General features: G+C 46.6%; 1 protein-coding gene across 1 annotated transcript in view; it reads left to right on the forward strand.

Moving 5' to 3' along the window:
- The first annotated feature begins 11,019 nt into the window (after nucleotides 1–11,019).
- mtus2a (microtubule associated tumor suppressor candidate 2a) overlaps nucleotides 11,020–13,979 on the forward strand; it is a 30,038-nt gene continuing 27,078 nt past the window's right edge. Inside the window, exon 1 of the mRNA XM_041952754.1 lies at nucleotides 11,020–12,945. Within this exon, the coding sequence (XP_041808688.1) occupies nucleotides 11,020–12,945 (1,926 nt within the window). The remainder of the gene's footprint in view (nucleotides 12,946–13,979) is intronic.

A 13,979-nucleotide genomic window follows, 5' to 3' on the forward strand; every position in this document is an offset into this window, starting at 1 on the left:
GCGTGGGCTAGTTTCTGAGGGGACTTGAGAAATTTCAACCTGTTTATGAAAAAAAAGAAAAGAAAACATGGAAGTTGACCTGCAGACTGTAAGTAGATCAGTGGGCTACAGCAGAGAAAAGCGCGGTTGGACAGACAGTGAGGTCAGACAGGGAGGGAGCAGGTTGGTGTGATGGATGGAGCAGGTCAAGTCTCTGTGGGTGATGCTAATGATCAGACATAGATTATCCAGGCTTTAGACCTGACCTCAGCTATGATCCACTGTACCGAAAGGTGACATCAACACACTTTGAAGGAAGTTGTTGTTTTTTTTAAATATAACAAAGATTGTTTTCTTGGTTTTGCACAGCGTCTGGTCAGATTTGTGGGAATGCCGGAGTTTGCAAAGAAAAGGTTCCCATCTCTGTTTTCCCCTTAAAATAAATGCCAGACGAGATGTTTCATAATTGTGCTGTAGTGTTATGGTGCTCTTATGCTGACTCAGACGTTAGCCATTTAATGGAAGTGGTTTTTGAAGATGGAGCAGTGTGTGAAGTTGAAATAAATAATTTAATAAAAAATATGCTTTGTGCAGTGACTGATCAAGGAAACCATTTCTGTGATTTGCCACAAGACAGCGGTTTCCTATGTGAAATGCTTTTACTGTTCTAGTTCCGTCTGGTTCTGCTCTTCATCTTCATTTGCCATTGAAGGCGTGAATGCTTTGCTCCTGCAGCCGTGCACATAAAGACATCACCTCCCAGCATCCTCTGACTCCTGTGCAAAGAGCCGAGGAGCATTAATCAGATGTGCGGTATTTCTACGTGCGATACCTACTTTTAGCAACAATTCCCATGTCCTCAGCCTCACCTGTAGGCCTCTTAGAGGGAAGGGAGGAGAGGGAAGACAAGGAGTGACGGATCCAGCAAAGGTTTGCAGATTGAGGGCACGTCTTTCACACTCTGCTGCCTCTTGTCCTGATTGATCGGTGTCTAATGATCAGGTCGTCCTTGAGACTGTGGGGGCAGTTTTCCTGCCTTTGCCAGGGCGCATGTTGTGTTTACATGACTAAAACTGTCATTCTGATATCTTGAGCTTTGCGACTGTGTAGAGTTTGATGTTGTTTGGCGTCTGGCTGCGCTGCCCAAAAATGTGGTCGATGGTTAGGGGTTCTACACTTAGGTGTTATGCATTAAGTATGTGTGGGAAGTGTGGATCTTGTGTTTATCGGAATTGTCTGCTTCTATTATCGATCCCAATATCAGAGACTTCCCACATCTATGGATCTTCTAGTCCATATTGCTAAATCTTGCCAATCCCTCCGGGTCATGTTAATGTGGAGGTTGACACTGCATCAAAGCAGGCCGACAGAGCCTGTGGCCTTGTGGCTGCGCGCTGTCTGCTGTAGCTGCTGCTCCAGATGCTGATGCATGTGTGATTGATTCATTACATCTGACCTCTGCAGCGTCTGAACAGTGATCAATTCAGCAGATCTCTGCCAGGAAAACCACTCGCAGTCAGTAGGTGGGTGCGTGTGTGTGTGTGTGTGTCAGCGCTTGGGCTAAGGTACTAACGTATGTGTGTGTGTTTCTGCAGGTACAACAGTTTGTCGCAAAGCCCATGAGTGTAGCGCACCGTAGCGACCTTCAAGGTCATTTTATAGGACAGAAGAGAGGAGAAGACGGAAGAGGGAGGCAGAAAATAGAGATGATAAGTGGAGAGAGAGAGAGAGGAGGGAAAGTATGTCAATATCCCTCTTGATTGCACGTGGAATATGTGTACTTCCAAGGGTTTTTTTCTTTATACGTGTATTGCTCTTTTTATTTGGACAAAAGCATTGTACAAATTGGTACCACAGAAAGTACACAAAGTAGCACAATGTGTGTGTGTGTGTGTTTTCAGAGACAAGAGAGAATGACAGGAAGAGGAAAAGGCTGCAGTTATTGCACTAATCTGTGTTGTGATCACTGAAAATTAAATAATTTGGAGGCTTCTCTTTGCTCAGGATGCTCAAATGAGTGCATGTGTGTGCGTGCGTGTGTGTGTGAATACAGTGTTAACGAAGTGTCAACACACACATTCTCAAATTCACGCTGTCTTTTGTCTGGAAGGTGGCAATGATGTTGTTGTAGCTCCTCCCCTGCAGTCACAAGCAGGACATCAGAGGGTGAACACGCCCCCTCGGATGACACACATGTGTACACACACACACACACACACACACGCACACTTCCCCGTCCTGTGGGGAGTCAACATGAAAGACCCTTCCCTTGCGTGGAAGCGTGTGCATCAATCTGCTGAAAATAAAGTCAGTTTGAGGGAAGAGCTGCAGATTTTTCTGTTTTTAATGTGTGTTTGTGTTCTTGCTCATTTCAGTTATATTAGTCAGCAAGCTGCAGTCCTTATTAAGCAAATGAATGCTACTCTGTGAATGAGCTTAAGTGCACAGTGTTATTATGGGGACAGAGCCGTAAGAGCTGTACTTAACTTGGCAGCAAAAAGCCACAGAAACAGAAACACACTGCACATCTACACTCTTTTCGAGCCTTGTTCCCAAAAATACACTAATCTGCCGTCAGAATAGCAGAAGCACATGTGAATCCTCTTTAATGTCCCAAAAGACTTTTTTGCCCCATCACCTCCCTTTGTCCAATGCATGAAAACAGTCTTTTTGTCTCTCTCTCACACACAGACAGAACCAGTTCAAACCATCCTTCTTTTTTTTTTTTGCACATCATCACCACCCAAAACCCTCAGCTCGCTCTATTCTTTGCTCACCTCTCCCTGATCCTTTGCCGGTCGTCCCTCCCCCACACCCCTGGGGTTTGCCACTTGCACATTACACATGCATACGAACACTTACCCATCGCAATACTAACCAGAATCCCCCCACCTTCCCGCTGCCCCCCCTCACTCTCTGCAGCAGCATCATTATTTGTATTATCATATTTTCCTAAAATATACAGAAGTGACTCAGCCTGTCTGAGTTGCACTCAGCTTTTCTTTGTCTGGGCTGTTTCACCTTTGCCAGCTTTATGTCTGACTGTGTGCGTTTGTGTGAGCGTGTGCCAACTTCCTTTGCGGTCCCACAGTGAATTCCACCATCGTTAAATTCTTTGTCCGCAGCCGCTTTGCATTTGAAGTGAGCTCCTCTCCTCTCCTCACCTCTCCTCTTTGTCCCCTCAAACAGTTTTGCCCACCAGCCATGCAAGAGTTAACGTTTTCTCTGCGACAGAAGTGAGGGTAGTGGGTGGAGGGGGTTTGCTAATAACAATGCGGTGCAACCAGCAACCAGCGTGGACAGACGCCCCTTTTTCCCCTCTCCTCCATGCCACCCCTGTCTGGATCTATCTGTGTTTTAACTGCAGGGCTCAAACAATAAACACAAGTCTCGCGTCTTCCTCCTCCTCCTCCTCCTAATTCTCTCCTCCAGACTGTAGCAGTCCGTTTATTTCTAATCATGCTAATCTCCCTATCAGTTCCTCTTTGTTTTTTGTTCCCAATCCATCTCATTCCCGTTGTCATTTCTCTTTTCATTTCCTCCACATTTGTCTTCCCTTTATCCATCTCGACCACAATCCGTCCTCACAGGCTGCACAGCACAGCAAAACCAGACAGTGAGGCAGGACCATGTCTGATTTAGAGGAGATTCATTCCCAGTACGGAGAATTTCATCAGTAAGTGTGTTTTTGCGTGACAGACCTGTGTTTTATAAGCCACATTTTCTCCCAGTGAGAAGCTGGCTCTTTGTCTCTGCTCCTGCTGCAGTGATAGTTACTGCCTGGCTGTGTGTAGCTGTGTGTGTGTGTGTGTGTGTGTATGTATGTGTGTGTGTAGGTGGCACCCATGTTACTTACATGTGCAACTTTGCACATGTGCATGCAAGTGCACGCTCGAAGCTCACATTTAATTCTGGACGTGACACTTTTGGTCCTGTTTTTTTGTTTCCTCTTTTTTTACCGGCGCAGTTTGCCATCTTGTCGGCGAACGGCGAGACAAGCCTTGTGTGTGAACATGTGTCGGTGGACGGACGTGCGAACACGTGCCTCCATTTTTCATTTCGCTTCGGCTAATAAATCCTATTATTGGCTTTTTGTGATTTTCCGGTGATTTTATCGCAGGTAGCACGCGGCGCCTGCCTGCGCGCCGTAAGGAAATAAATCATCTTTTATTGCAGATGATCTGATTTTCTCATTCTTCTTATTCAGTTAGGTATGACCACCCACTCTGACCCAAGATCCTGCAGAAATCCTGTTACAGTTCCCCCCTGCCATCCACAATGACTCCCCTTGAGGTGCAAAAACTGTGTGTATGTGGGAGTGGAGTGGGAGAGAGAGACAGCAGGGGAGGAGAGAAGGATTATTTGGGCAAATGTACTCTGCTGATGTGCCGTCTATAAGGATGAAAATGGGATTGATCGCTTGGCCCTGCCCTCATTAACTCTGTATTATTAAGGTGGAAGAGGAGGCTGGAGGCAGGGAGAGGAGAACGAGATAGAGACAGACATGGAAAGATTTTTTGAGAAAGGGATGAAACAGATTGGAATCACTGAAGGGACAAAGCTTAATTGAATCCGGCTAGGAGCTATTTTGTGCTGCAGTCGGGGAAGCTTGTTGACGAGAAGCAGCTCTGTTGTTGTTTATATGTCTATACATACAAGTGCCGAGCAATAATCAAGCAACTGGAGGATACTATTTCTGGATATTCCCCGGTTCTGCTTCACTGTTCTCTGTGATGATAATCCCTTTGCTGTGCATAGTGAGCTACTGCTGGGTGCACACACACAAACACGCGGCCACAGTTTAGTGAATCATCACTTGTGAAATTCTGTCTACAGGGTGTCTGTTGTGTCTTGTGTGAAAATGGAGCGTTTAGCTTATTTCAGTGCTATTTCTGTCGACGTTGTGTTGCTTACAGAGATGGGAGGAGAAGGAATGGATGACTAAAGCTTAGCTTATTTCTGAATAGACTTTCTCACTAAGCTTTATCCTGCCGGATGATTGTGAACAGATTACAAGTACAAGGAGAAAGGAATGCTCCTCCAAAACGGACGAGAGGATGATTGTTTATGTGTGTGTTCAGCATTTACCCGTCTATTTGCAGCGATATGTGCAGAAGCCTTAAATGTACGCGCATGTCTGTAGGGGGTAGATGTTCACAAGTTCGCACTCTCGCACGCAGATTTTTAACACAATCCAGCCTCGGGAAGGTGTACAAGGACATACAAGGATGATGTCGTTAGAGATTAATTACATGCATGCAAAGACACAGCATGTTCTGTGTTAGAGGAGTGGAGTTTCATCTTTAAGGATAACTGCTACATTGCATTTTAATGGAAATCCTGCACTAAATCTAATTATATCATATGCAAACAATCAGGAGTCATAAATTATGGTTACACACACGTCGAAGCTCTGTCCATTTGTGTTCCCTCCAACTATTTTGCTACTATTCCAGTGTGCTGGAATTTGTCTCTGCAGAAGTATGTGTGTGTAAATAGGGATGAAAGAGAGACGGCACAGGGGGAATGTGTGTGTGTGTGTGTGTGTGTGTGTGTGTGTGTGTGTGTGTGTGTGTGTGTGTGCATGCATCGTTGGGGTTCCCCTGGGACCAGGGAGCTATAAAACCTGTCTGCTCTCCAGTGGGGGAGGAGAGGAATAAAGCAAAGTGCCAAAGACAAATGGCTTCTGTAACAGCCACATGTGCTGCTGGACCGACAACAAAGACGCTGAGAGAAAGCATGTGTGCATGTGTTGATTGTGTGTGTGTGTGTGTGCGCCTGTGCAGGTGTGTGACTGAGACACAGTCCGTTCATATGCACATACGGTCTTCATGTTGTAACACGTGTGCACATGCTTCTGAAAACAAGCGAACGAGTTGCGCGTTCCACGTCCTGCCTGGCTTCACTTAGTCGGGTAGTGGAGAGGAAAATGCACGAGATGCTGAGGCAAATTTGTTCTTTGAAATAAAATTATCAGCAGGACTTAACTGTGATCCACTGAGTGAAAAAAAAGGTTCGCAGTGGTTCATATCTCAGCATCTTGGCACTTGAAATCCCCCTCACATTTTGGAAAAAGCATCACCCTCCGCAGCATTACAAATGTTTCCTTTCGACCTTCCCCTTGACTGAAAAAAATGCACCGCCCTCCTCCACAATATCTCAAAATATTTACGCAAACGTAACAAGATGGTGCGTATTCCAGCACCGTCTATGTTTGAATAAAGAGCTGCTCAATAAATATCTATTACAGACGCAAAACGACTGAACCGAGCACAGCTCTGTGACTGCCGATGGAGTTGAGCGCTGCAATATTCTCACCCCACTCCCTGATTCCACTTAATGAAAACACATGTGAATTAGATCAGATGATGCTATAGCCTGATAATGCATGAGATCAGATGTTTGGCCGTCCCTCAGATCAGTTATGTGATACTACATTAAAAACAAGATTTTTTTTTTCCTTAAACAATAAATCTCACAAGAAAGAGGACATCTGTTCTCCTTAACAACCCAACCCTTTATTTTAACCATTTTCAAGGTTAGGAATATGCTTGAATTCAAATATCCTCCTTGAAAAATGCTTGATTTTTATCATAATCTGATCAGTAACCTGCACTTGTGCAAACCAAAACTATTTTAATATTTGAAAGGAAACGATCCGGCCATCATATTTGTGTTTCGACGTTACGCTCTTATTGCTGTGGCTATGAAGGAATTCTGTAAACTTTATTTTTTCGCAGTTGTTTCACATTTCTAGTAACGCAGTAATTCAGATGTGATGTGTGACTACCTGCCTATATGTTAGCAGTTTCTTCAGAGGGAGCAGTTAGGCGCTCATTAGTGTTACATATATAAAGGATTTCAATAATTACTCCTCTCTCCCCTCTTGGGCTCACATGAGTGGGTCGCTTCAGAAACGGGCCTGTATAGCTCGTACTATAGAGGCTCGAATGATGCACACCCTTCCATCAGGATAATTAGAAAACCGTGGCTCTCCTGTGAAAACTCTCCTCCCCGCTGTATCCATCTGCACGTCTCATCTCTCCCACCTCACGTCTGCGTCTCATGCTTTCACCCACATAGACCAGCAAAGGAGAATGAAGAAGGCCTTTCTATTTTCCAATTCCACTATAGGTTTTATTTTTCTTTCCATTTCCAGTGAGGTCAGGTTCTCAGCTCACCATTTCTCACCTTCTGAGAGGAGTTTTCGGTGGTTAAATGCAGCACTTGACGGGTTAGGAGCCAAGCGAAAGCTACAAATTCCAGTCCTTGGCTGAATTTGATCAGTGCTGAGATAGCGTCTTATCCTGCCTCCATGCTCTGATCACTTCAGCGACGCGTCTATCTACCCACTTGCAGGGCGACTGCTTCTAGATGATCATTACATACCTCGTCGGGGGGTGGGGTGGGGGGGGCTCTCGCTCAGCAGCTCTAGTGCTGTGAGTGTTTTGCATGTGCTCATGTGGCTGCGTACTTCCACGCGCAGCTGTGAGTTCAGATGTGAAAGCGTCGCACGGCAGAATGTATGCATGAGCTGTGAGTGTGAAAGCTTAAAGCTAACCTTCAGAGCGGCCCGCCTCTTTCTCACGCTGACCTTTTTCCCCCGATGGAAGAGGCAGGGGTCAGGACGTGTATTCTCCGATTCCCAGGGATATGGCATCGCCATGGCAACCGAAGCAGGACTGTTCAATTTTTTCTTAGGTTTCACCTCCTGCTGTTTTCCCAGAGGAGCTCATACTCAGTAGCTATCTCAACTAGTGGCTCTCACCATCAGGTGAAACAAAGCCTGCCTTCATTATACAGTCCAGCAAAGATCACCTCTACATGCACGCGTGCAGGAATAATATTAGTCTTGTCCTCTCTGGTATTCTCTGAATTCCATCAAAAAGTCCAAATCAGTGCCACTTTTAAGCATTTTGATTCTGAAAGAAGCTAACATATCGCCATCAGGTGCATCTATCTTATCATCACGACTCACCAATAACAAAATAATGTAAACGACTGTACACCATTAGCAACAGTGCACACACAACCTGTAAAGTCAAACATGGTCCCTGCGTACTTCCAGTCTAATTTGCAGTGTTTCCTCTACTCAAAGACAATGAGCATGATGATCAAAGATGTTTATCCACATTTGTTACACTTGTAATTGCATAAGGACACATAAAATCAGCCCCTCACCAGCACCAGTTCCTCCACTCACTCCCATGTGATCCTTACTTTTAGCTTCTAAGTAGGTATGTCACCAACATAAGGCGATGCGACAGCAGGGAGGACCTGTCAGGTTTTTCTTCCTCAAACCAGCTCCCGAAGAATCCCAAGACGCACCTAATTTCTTATGCTCTTTGTCATCACCACAGGCCCTTTCATTCATGCAGTCAGACAGGTTCTTTTGTTCTCTGTCTCGCTGTGTTTAGGGTTTTCCCAGATTGGTTTTGTCTGCCTCGCTGTGAGGCGATGTGCAGCTTATTCTGGTTCAGCCACTGTGACCAAGCTTATAGCACTCAGCGGCCCAAGACTGCTGTCATCAGCACAGCCGCCAGTGCTACATCAGTGCCCTAATCGATGTGCCACCCACTCCCTACTACAACTCTCTGTCTCTTTCTCTTCCTCCTATCCCTCCCCTTCCCTGCCTCTTGGAGTTTTGTCTCTGTCAGTTTTATAATTAGCTAATTATTTGATTGTGTGCACCAGCTAAGGGTAAATATTAGCCGTGTGCACAGAGGCAGAGTTCAGAAGACAGTGTGGACTATCCTACATTGCATCTCAAGCAGATATTACCAGTAAGAAATGCTTATTTTGACCAATATCTTCTAATGGCAAGTGAACATGTATTTCAGAGTGTCAAAAGTCTGATATTTAGTTATAAAAGTTTCAGAATCCTTAAGTAAAACAGTCTTTTTTGTACCTTATTCAGCTCACCAAGTCCCCAAAAGTTCCGTCAAATATTCTTTTAGCACACACTCCAGGAAAATATGATAATATCTCAGAGTTGCTTTTAAGCCGACGGCCTTCAGGAATACAAATCATATCCTTGAATGTTTCCCCTCCCAGTGCACTTGGACAAAATGTAGCTCTGCGCCCGATTGGAGCAGCGTCACATGTGCCAAAGGCAGCGAAAGCTGCCGTCTTAGCGGTTCACTCTGCTCACTGATGTCGCTGCCACAGGACGCAGGGAGAAGGCACCTGCTAATGAGAACAGACTCCCCCGTCGCACACATAATTAGAGGGTGGGAGTTCTATCTGAACTTCGGAATCTGCTCAGATATTCAGGGTGATGGTTTGAAGACACATATATTTGACTACATAATGACCATCTCGGGCTAAATATACAATAATCGCTGCCTGCACAGACAGGTGAGTGCGTGCAGCGTTTACCTGACAGGAATACGCCTTCAGTCTGTGTGAGATGTAGAAAATAGGCTGCGTATGACAAACAAGTAAACAACAGATCCTCAATCGACACCGAGTCCATTAATATTCTGTGGTTTTAATGCTTCTGGTTCAAGGCAGAAGGAGAACTCCTCACACGGCTCTTGCATAATTATGGAGAGACTGAAATGTAAAGAGACACCCGGAAGTCTTCTTACCTCCGAGAGCAACAACACAACAGAGTCATTTCTTGTTGTCAGAGTCAATGTATTTTCCGTTTTGCGTGCTTGTTTATTGGTTTGGGCTTTTTTTTCTCCGTTCATGCTGCTGTGATGAAACCGGCCTGCTTTGACACGGTGTGACAAAAGCTCTCAGACGCTCGCCCTCCCTGCCATCTGCTCATCTACCGACTGTACATGCTGCGGTGGCGCCACGTACAGCCGGTTGCTTTGAAATGGAGCCTGCTCGTAGCGACGCAGCGATTTGAACGTCCGTTTTCTGTCCACCCCGCAGAATGTTGATTTGAAACGAAGCAGGGTGTGCTGCCGTGAGATCGAACCGTGGCATCGGCTAAATCAGCCATATGGCATGTTAGAGAGGGCATGTTGGGAGAAGAGCGTTAACCCTCCTGTGGTGATCAGACCCATAACATGGATATATCCCTCCTAAACTGGTGTTTTCACTCCTCACCTGTTACGACGCCCACTCGTGATTTTAATCTGTCTCACATTAGGGGCTCTGTTAGCATACTTTTATTGCAGATGTTTTCCCACTATCCTCATTCTGCCTTCTATTTTTCAATGTCTCCTGAGGAAAAGAAGCTCATTACAAAACAGGTCGCACCCTTCCCTCTCTTCCTCCTTCCTGTCTTCATCAGCCATCCCCAGGGTGATTCCCTCACTTCCATACAAACAGTCTGTAGCCTCAGCTATCCCCCACTTCTCTCTTCACTTCTCTCTCTTTCTGCCCTCCAGTGAACAGCCGTTGTTATATGATAATTCCTATTCTTAATGCCGTACTACTCTTGCTGGTTACAATATGAGCATCACGCTCTCGTAATGTAGTGTCAAATGTTTTGATTCAGCACGTGCTAATGAAAGATACAAGCGCCTTAAAATAGGAACAAGGTAGTTCGAAGACCCTTCCTGTTATGCCTCCAGGGTCTCTTTGTCCCCCGGGCAAAGTGTTTAGCTTCAAATAACCATCCATTGATATGAGTCACACAAATAAAGAGCTCAAGCCCGTGGGCTACGCACAGTTGGTTTCTGAAATTGCAGCTACCCAGACCAGACTAAATATAGAACACCTTAAGTGGCTCTGTGGGGAAGAACAGAATGGCTTCTGTGAAAGTGCATTTCAGCCACACTCGTTGCCCTTTCTTACAGTTTCCTTTGTTGTCGTTTCTTTCAGGTTAAACAGACGTCCATCTCTCTCTGGAGAGCCATCAAAGACAGTGTCGTTAACTCGCAGTAAACGCAAGATAAGTGGCGAGTTGAAGTGAAAAAGATTTCATGAGATGACATTTCGTCCTTGGTATAATCAGCTGAAGGGCCATCATCACACAGACCCTGAAGAGGAGGGACAGGGAGGGAAGAAACGTTTGTAAGTCCATAGATGGCCTCAGCACCCTGCAGGTGTCTTTGAGCTCGCCAACAGAATCGGTCCGAGATGAGCATCCCAACTGGTTACCAGGGACTGAGGGCCAATGTTGACAGAGGGGAAAAGATTGGAAACAAAACCCAGATGCAGTTCCCCCAAGCCGGGGATGATAATGCCAATCGATTGCACTCGATCGGCGATCACGAAGGAAAAGGGCTGATAGAGGATGCAGGGTTCAGCACGGGCTCGATTCCTCCTTTAGTCTCTCAGAGTGACTCTCCGGACAAGCTGGTGATCTGGGGTTCGGAGCAGCAATGCATGGAGCCTGATCTCAGAGAGTTCGAGCTTTTGGAGTGCCAGGAGATACATGCGTTTTTGGGCAACAGGGATCAGGGGGAGGACAATGAGGAGGAGGACGATGGCGGGAGTATGAGAGATGGAAAAGATGAGGGCGCCATGTCCATATCCTCAAGCTCAACTGCCAGTTCTGCTTCGATCGGAGTGAGGAGGAATGACAACGACAGCAACAAAGTGGAGGGTAGAGTACAGCGAGGTAAAGAGGTGCAGAAAAGGATTGCCTGTCATAGCACTGAAGAGCTAGACACATGTGTGACGGGCTCAGTAGAGAAAAGGGACACCAGGTCAGGTAGAGCAGGAGACAGGGAGAGACGGAAGGGAGGTCTGAAGGAGTCCAAGTCGGAGACAAATGTGTTCGTCTCCAGCCTGTCAGCCGTTTCCCTCAGCGGGAGCCTGTCAAGCGCTCTGGATAGTAGCGGAGAAGCCCCGTCTCTCATCTCGCTGTCCAACTCCAAGACCAACCCATATCCCAATGCAAACAACACTACCTCAGCCCAGACCAGAAGAAGGGCACCTGCTGCAGATGCCAACCAGAACTCCCCACCATCGCATCCTCAGGAGAAACATGGCCATCCTCAGTACTACGGCCAGGATCAGAGACAGGAGGATGGAAGTCATCACAGAAATGGATTGTCTGCCGACGGGGGGCTGGGCCAAAGGAGGAGGGCTGGATTTGAGGAGAGGGTGATGCCGCCTCGACGGCAACAGCTCGTCAGACCCCTCTGTCAGACGGAGATGGGAAGAGCGATGAGCCTGCCAGAGCCCAGTGCTCATCAAGCTGAGGCAGGGCAACCTTCCTCCACCAACCCCTCTCCAGACTCACACAGCAACGGGTCAAACAGGAAGTTTACAAAATCGTCTTTACGCGAGCCATCAGATTTCTCCCCCCTGTACAAAGCATCTGGTGCCTCGCAGCCCCGGCAGCCCAACCAGGCAGCCCTGAGGGAGGCTCCGCCTGCAGAGAAGCAGCCGGCTACAGCAGCATGGCGTAATTCAAGTCCTTCCAATCCTTCCACCTTAGAGAAGAGGCCCCAGACTCAGCTCACATATAGGAGGAATTGCTCCAGTCCCAACAGGACGGGGGTTGATTCCAGGTCATCTACCCCTCCCCACTCCCCTCTCAGGACACCCCAGGGTTCACCACGCAGGCAACCCTCCATGTACCTCGTTTCCAGGAATGTCTCTGGGGTGATTAGACACATCCCGTCCGGATGCAACCCTGCTGTAACGACATCAGCTCAGGGCTATGGCAACAGTTGCGTGAGAGCACCAGTCAAAACCAATATAAGCACAAGTGGAATCCCCAAAGCGCCTCTTAACAACCAGCAGAGCACTAACCACAACTCCAGCCCCAAAGAGAGCTCCCCATCACCCAAACTTAAACCTAAAGGAGTTCGGCCCAAAATCATTACCTATGTCCGAAAGAATCCTCAGTTTAAGCCGCAGGCTTCTGACGGACCTTATCAGGTATCCTCTCTACCATCCCGGCTCTCAGCATACACACACGGCCAAGCTGCCACTTCCTTCAAAGACGCCCCTAAAGACCCCTCCAAGCCCGACGCAGAAACCAGAGGAGCCCCAGTACTCAGTGCCTCCAATCTGCTTTATGACAAATACCGCCAAGAGATGCAGACAAACGTCTTCCCATCAGGAATGCTGAACAGGAGCATCAGGCCCCCTGGACACACACACACTGTCCCTCCCACGCACACACACAGCCACACGGCGCCCCCGAAACTGGGCAGCAAAGCAGACAACTTCTACGGCCCACCGTCAGAGGTGGGTGTTATGCGCAGTCTTTATTATAAGTATCTGATTTCAAGGTTTTTATTCTGAATATTTCTTGGAAGACAGAAGCCTGCGTTCTGATCTTTGTTGCAGTTTTGTATTTGGCTCATTCTCATTCAACAAAGGATTTTCTGTCACGCTGAGATTCTGCACAATCCACTATCACAGCACATTCACACAAACAGCGAAGGACAAAAATAGCATTTAATTATGACGGTTCCCATAACAATTAGCAGGAGAGGACTACTTTATGATGTACAGTTCGCTACCATATGCATTAAGTACAAAGACAAACCCCTTCCGTTAAATTAGTTGACTCTGCATATCGGTTTCGTGAGCTGCTGTCCATAATTTCCATCCCACAGTAAACCATGTATAATTGATCACAGCTCTTCTCTCCCACTCGCACAAGAGCTGCTCATTATCGCTTTAAAATCATTCCTTATTGATTCTGATTAAATAGCTTCATTTGGCATTCATATTCATACGGCGTCAAACACCAGCATGTGGAAATAAATACTTAATGCATTTTGAAGTACAAAGCCCGCAGGGACAAGATGATTCGCCATGCTTTGTATGTCACTGCATGTACAGTGCGTTAGCATTTTGTCCAGCACGCAGCGTAATGCCGCTGAAAGGCAGCACTTACTCTTGAATCACGCTGCAGATGTTGAACAGGTCAAATTTCTGGATGTCAGTTTCCCTGTAGGTCTGCGTTACATTTTCTTGCAGAGCCAATAATATCAGATATGCTGTGATCCACGTTTTACCAGACTGTTTATTTCTTCTCAGATCTCTGGACACACTGCAGTCATGCAACCAAGATAGTGCCCATCTATTGCACATGACCAGCCTTATCACACTCTAAATACAGAATGCTTGAT

This window comes from Chelmon rostratus, chromosome 14 (assembly GCF_017976325.1).
Source record: "Chelmon rostratus isolate fCheRos1 chromosome 14, fCheRos1.pri, whole genome shotgun sequence".
Taxonomy (NCBI): Eukaryota; Metazoa; Chordata; class Actinopteri; order Chaetodontiformes; family Chaetodontidae; genus Chelmon; species Chelmon rostratus.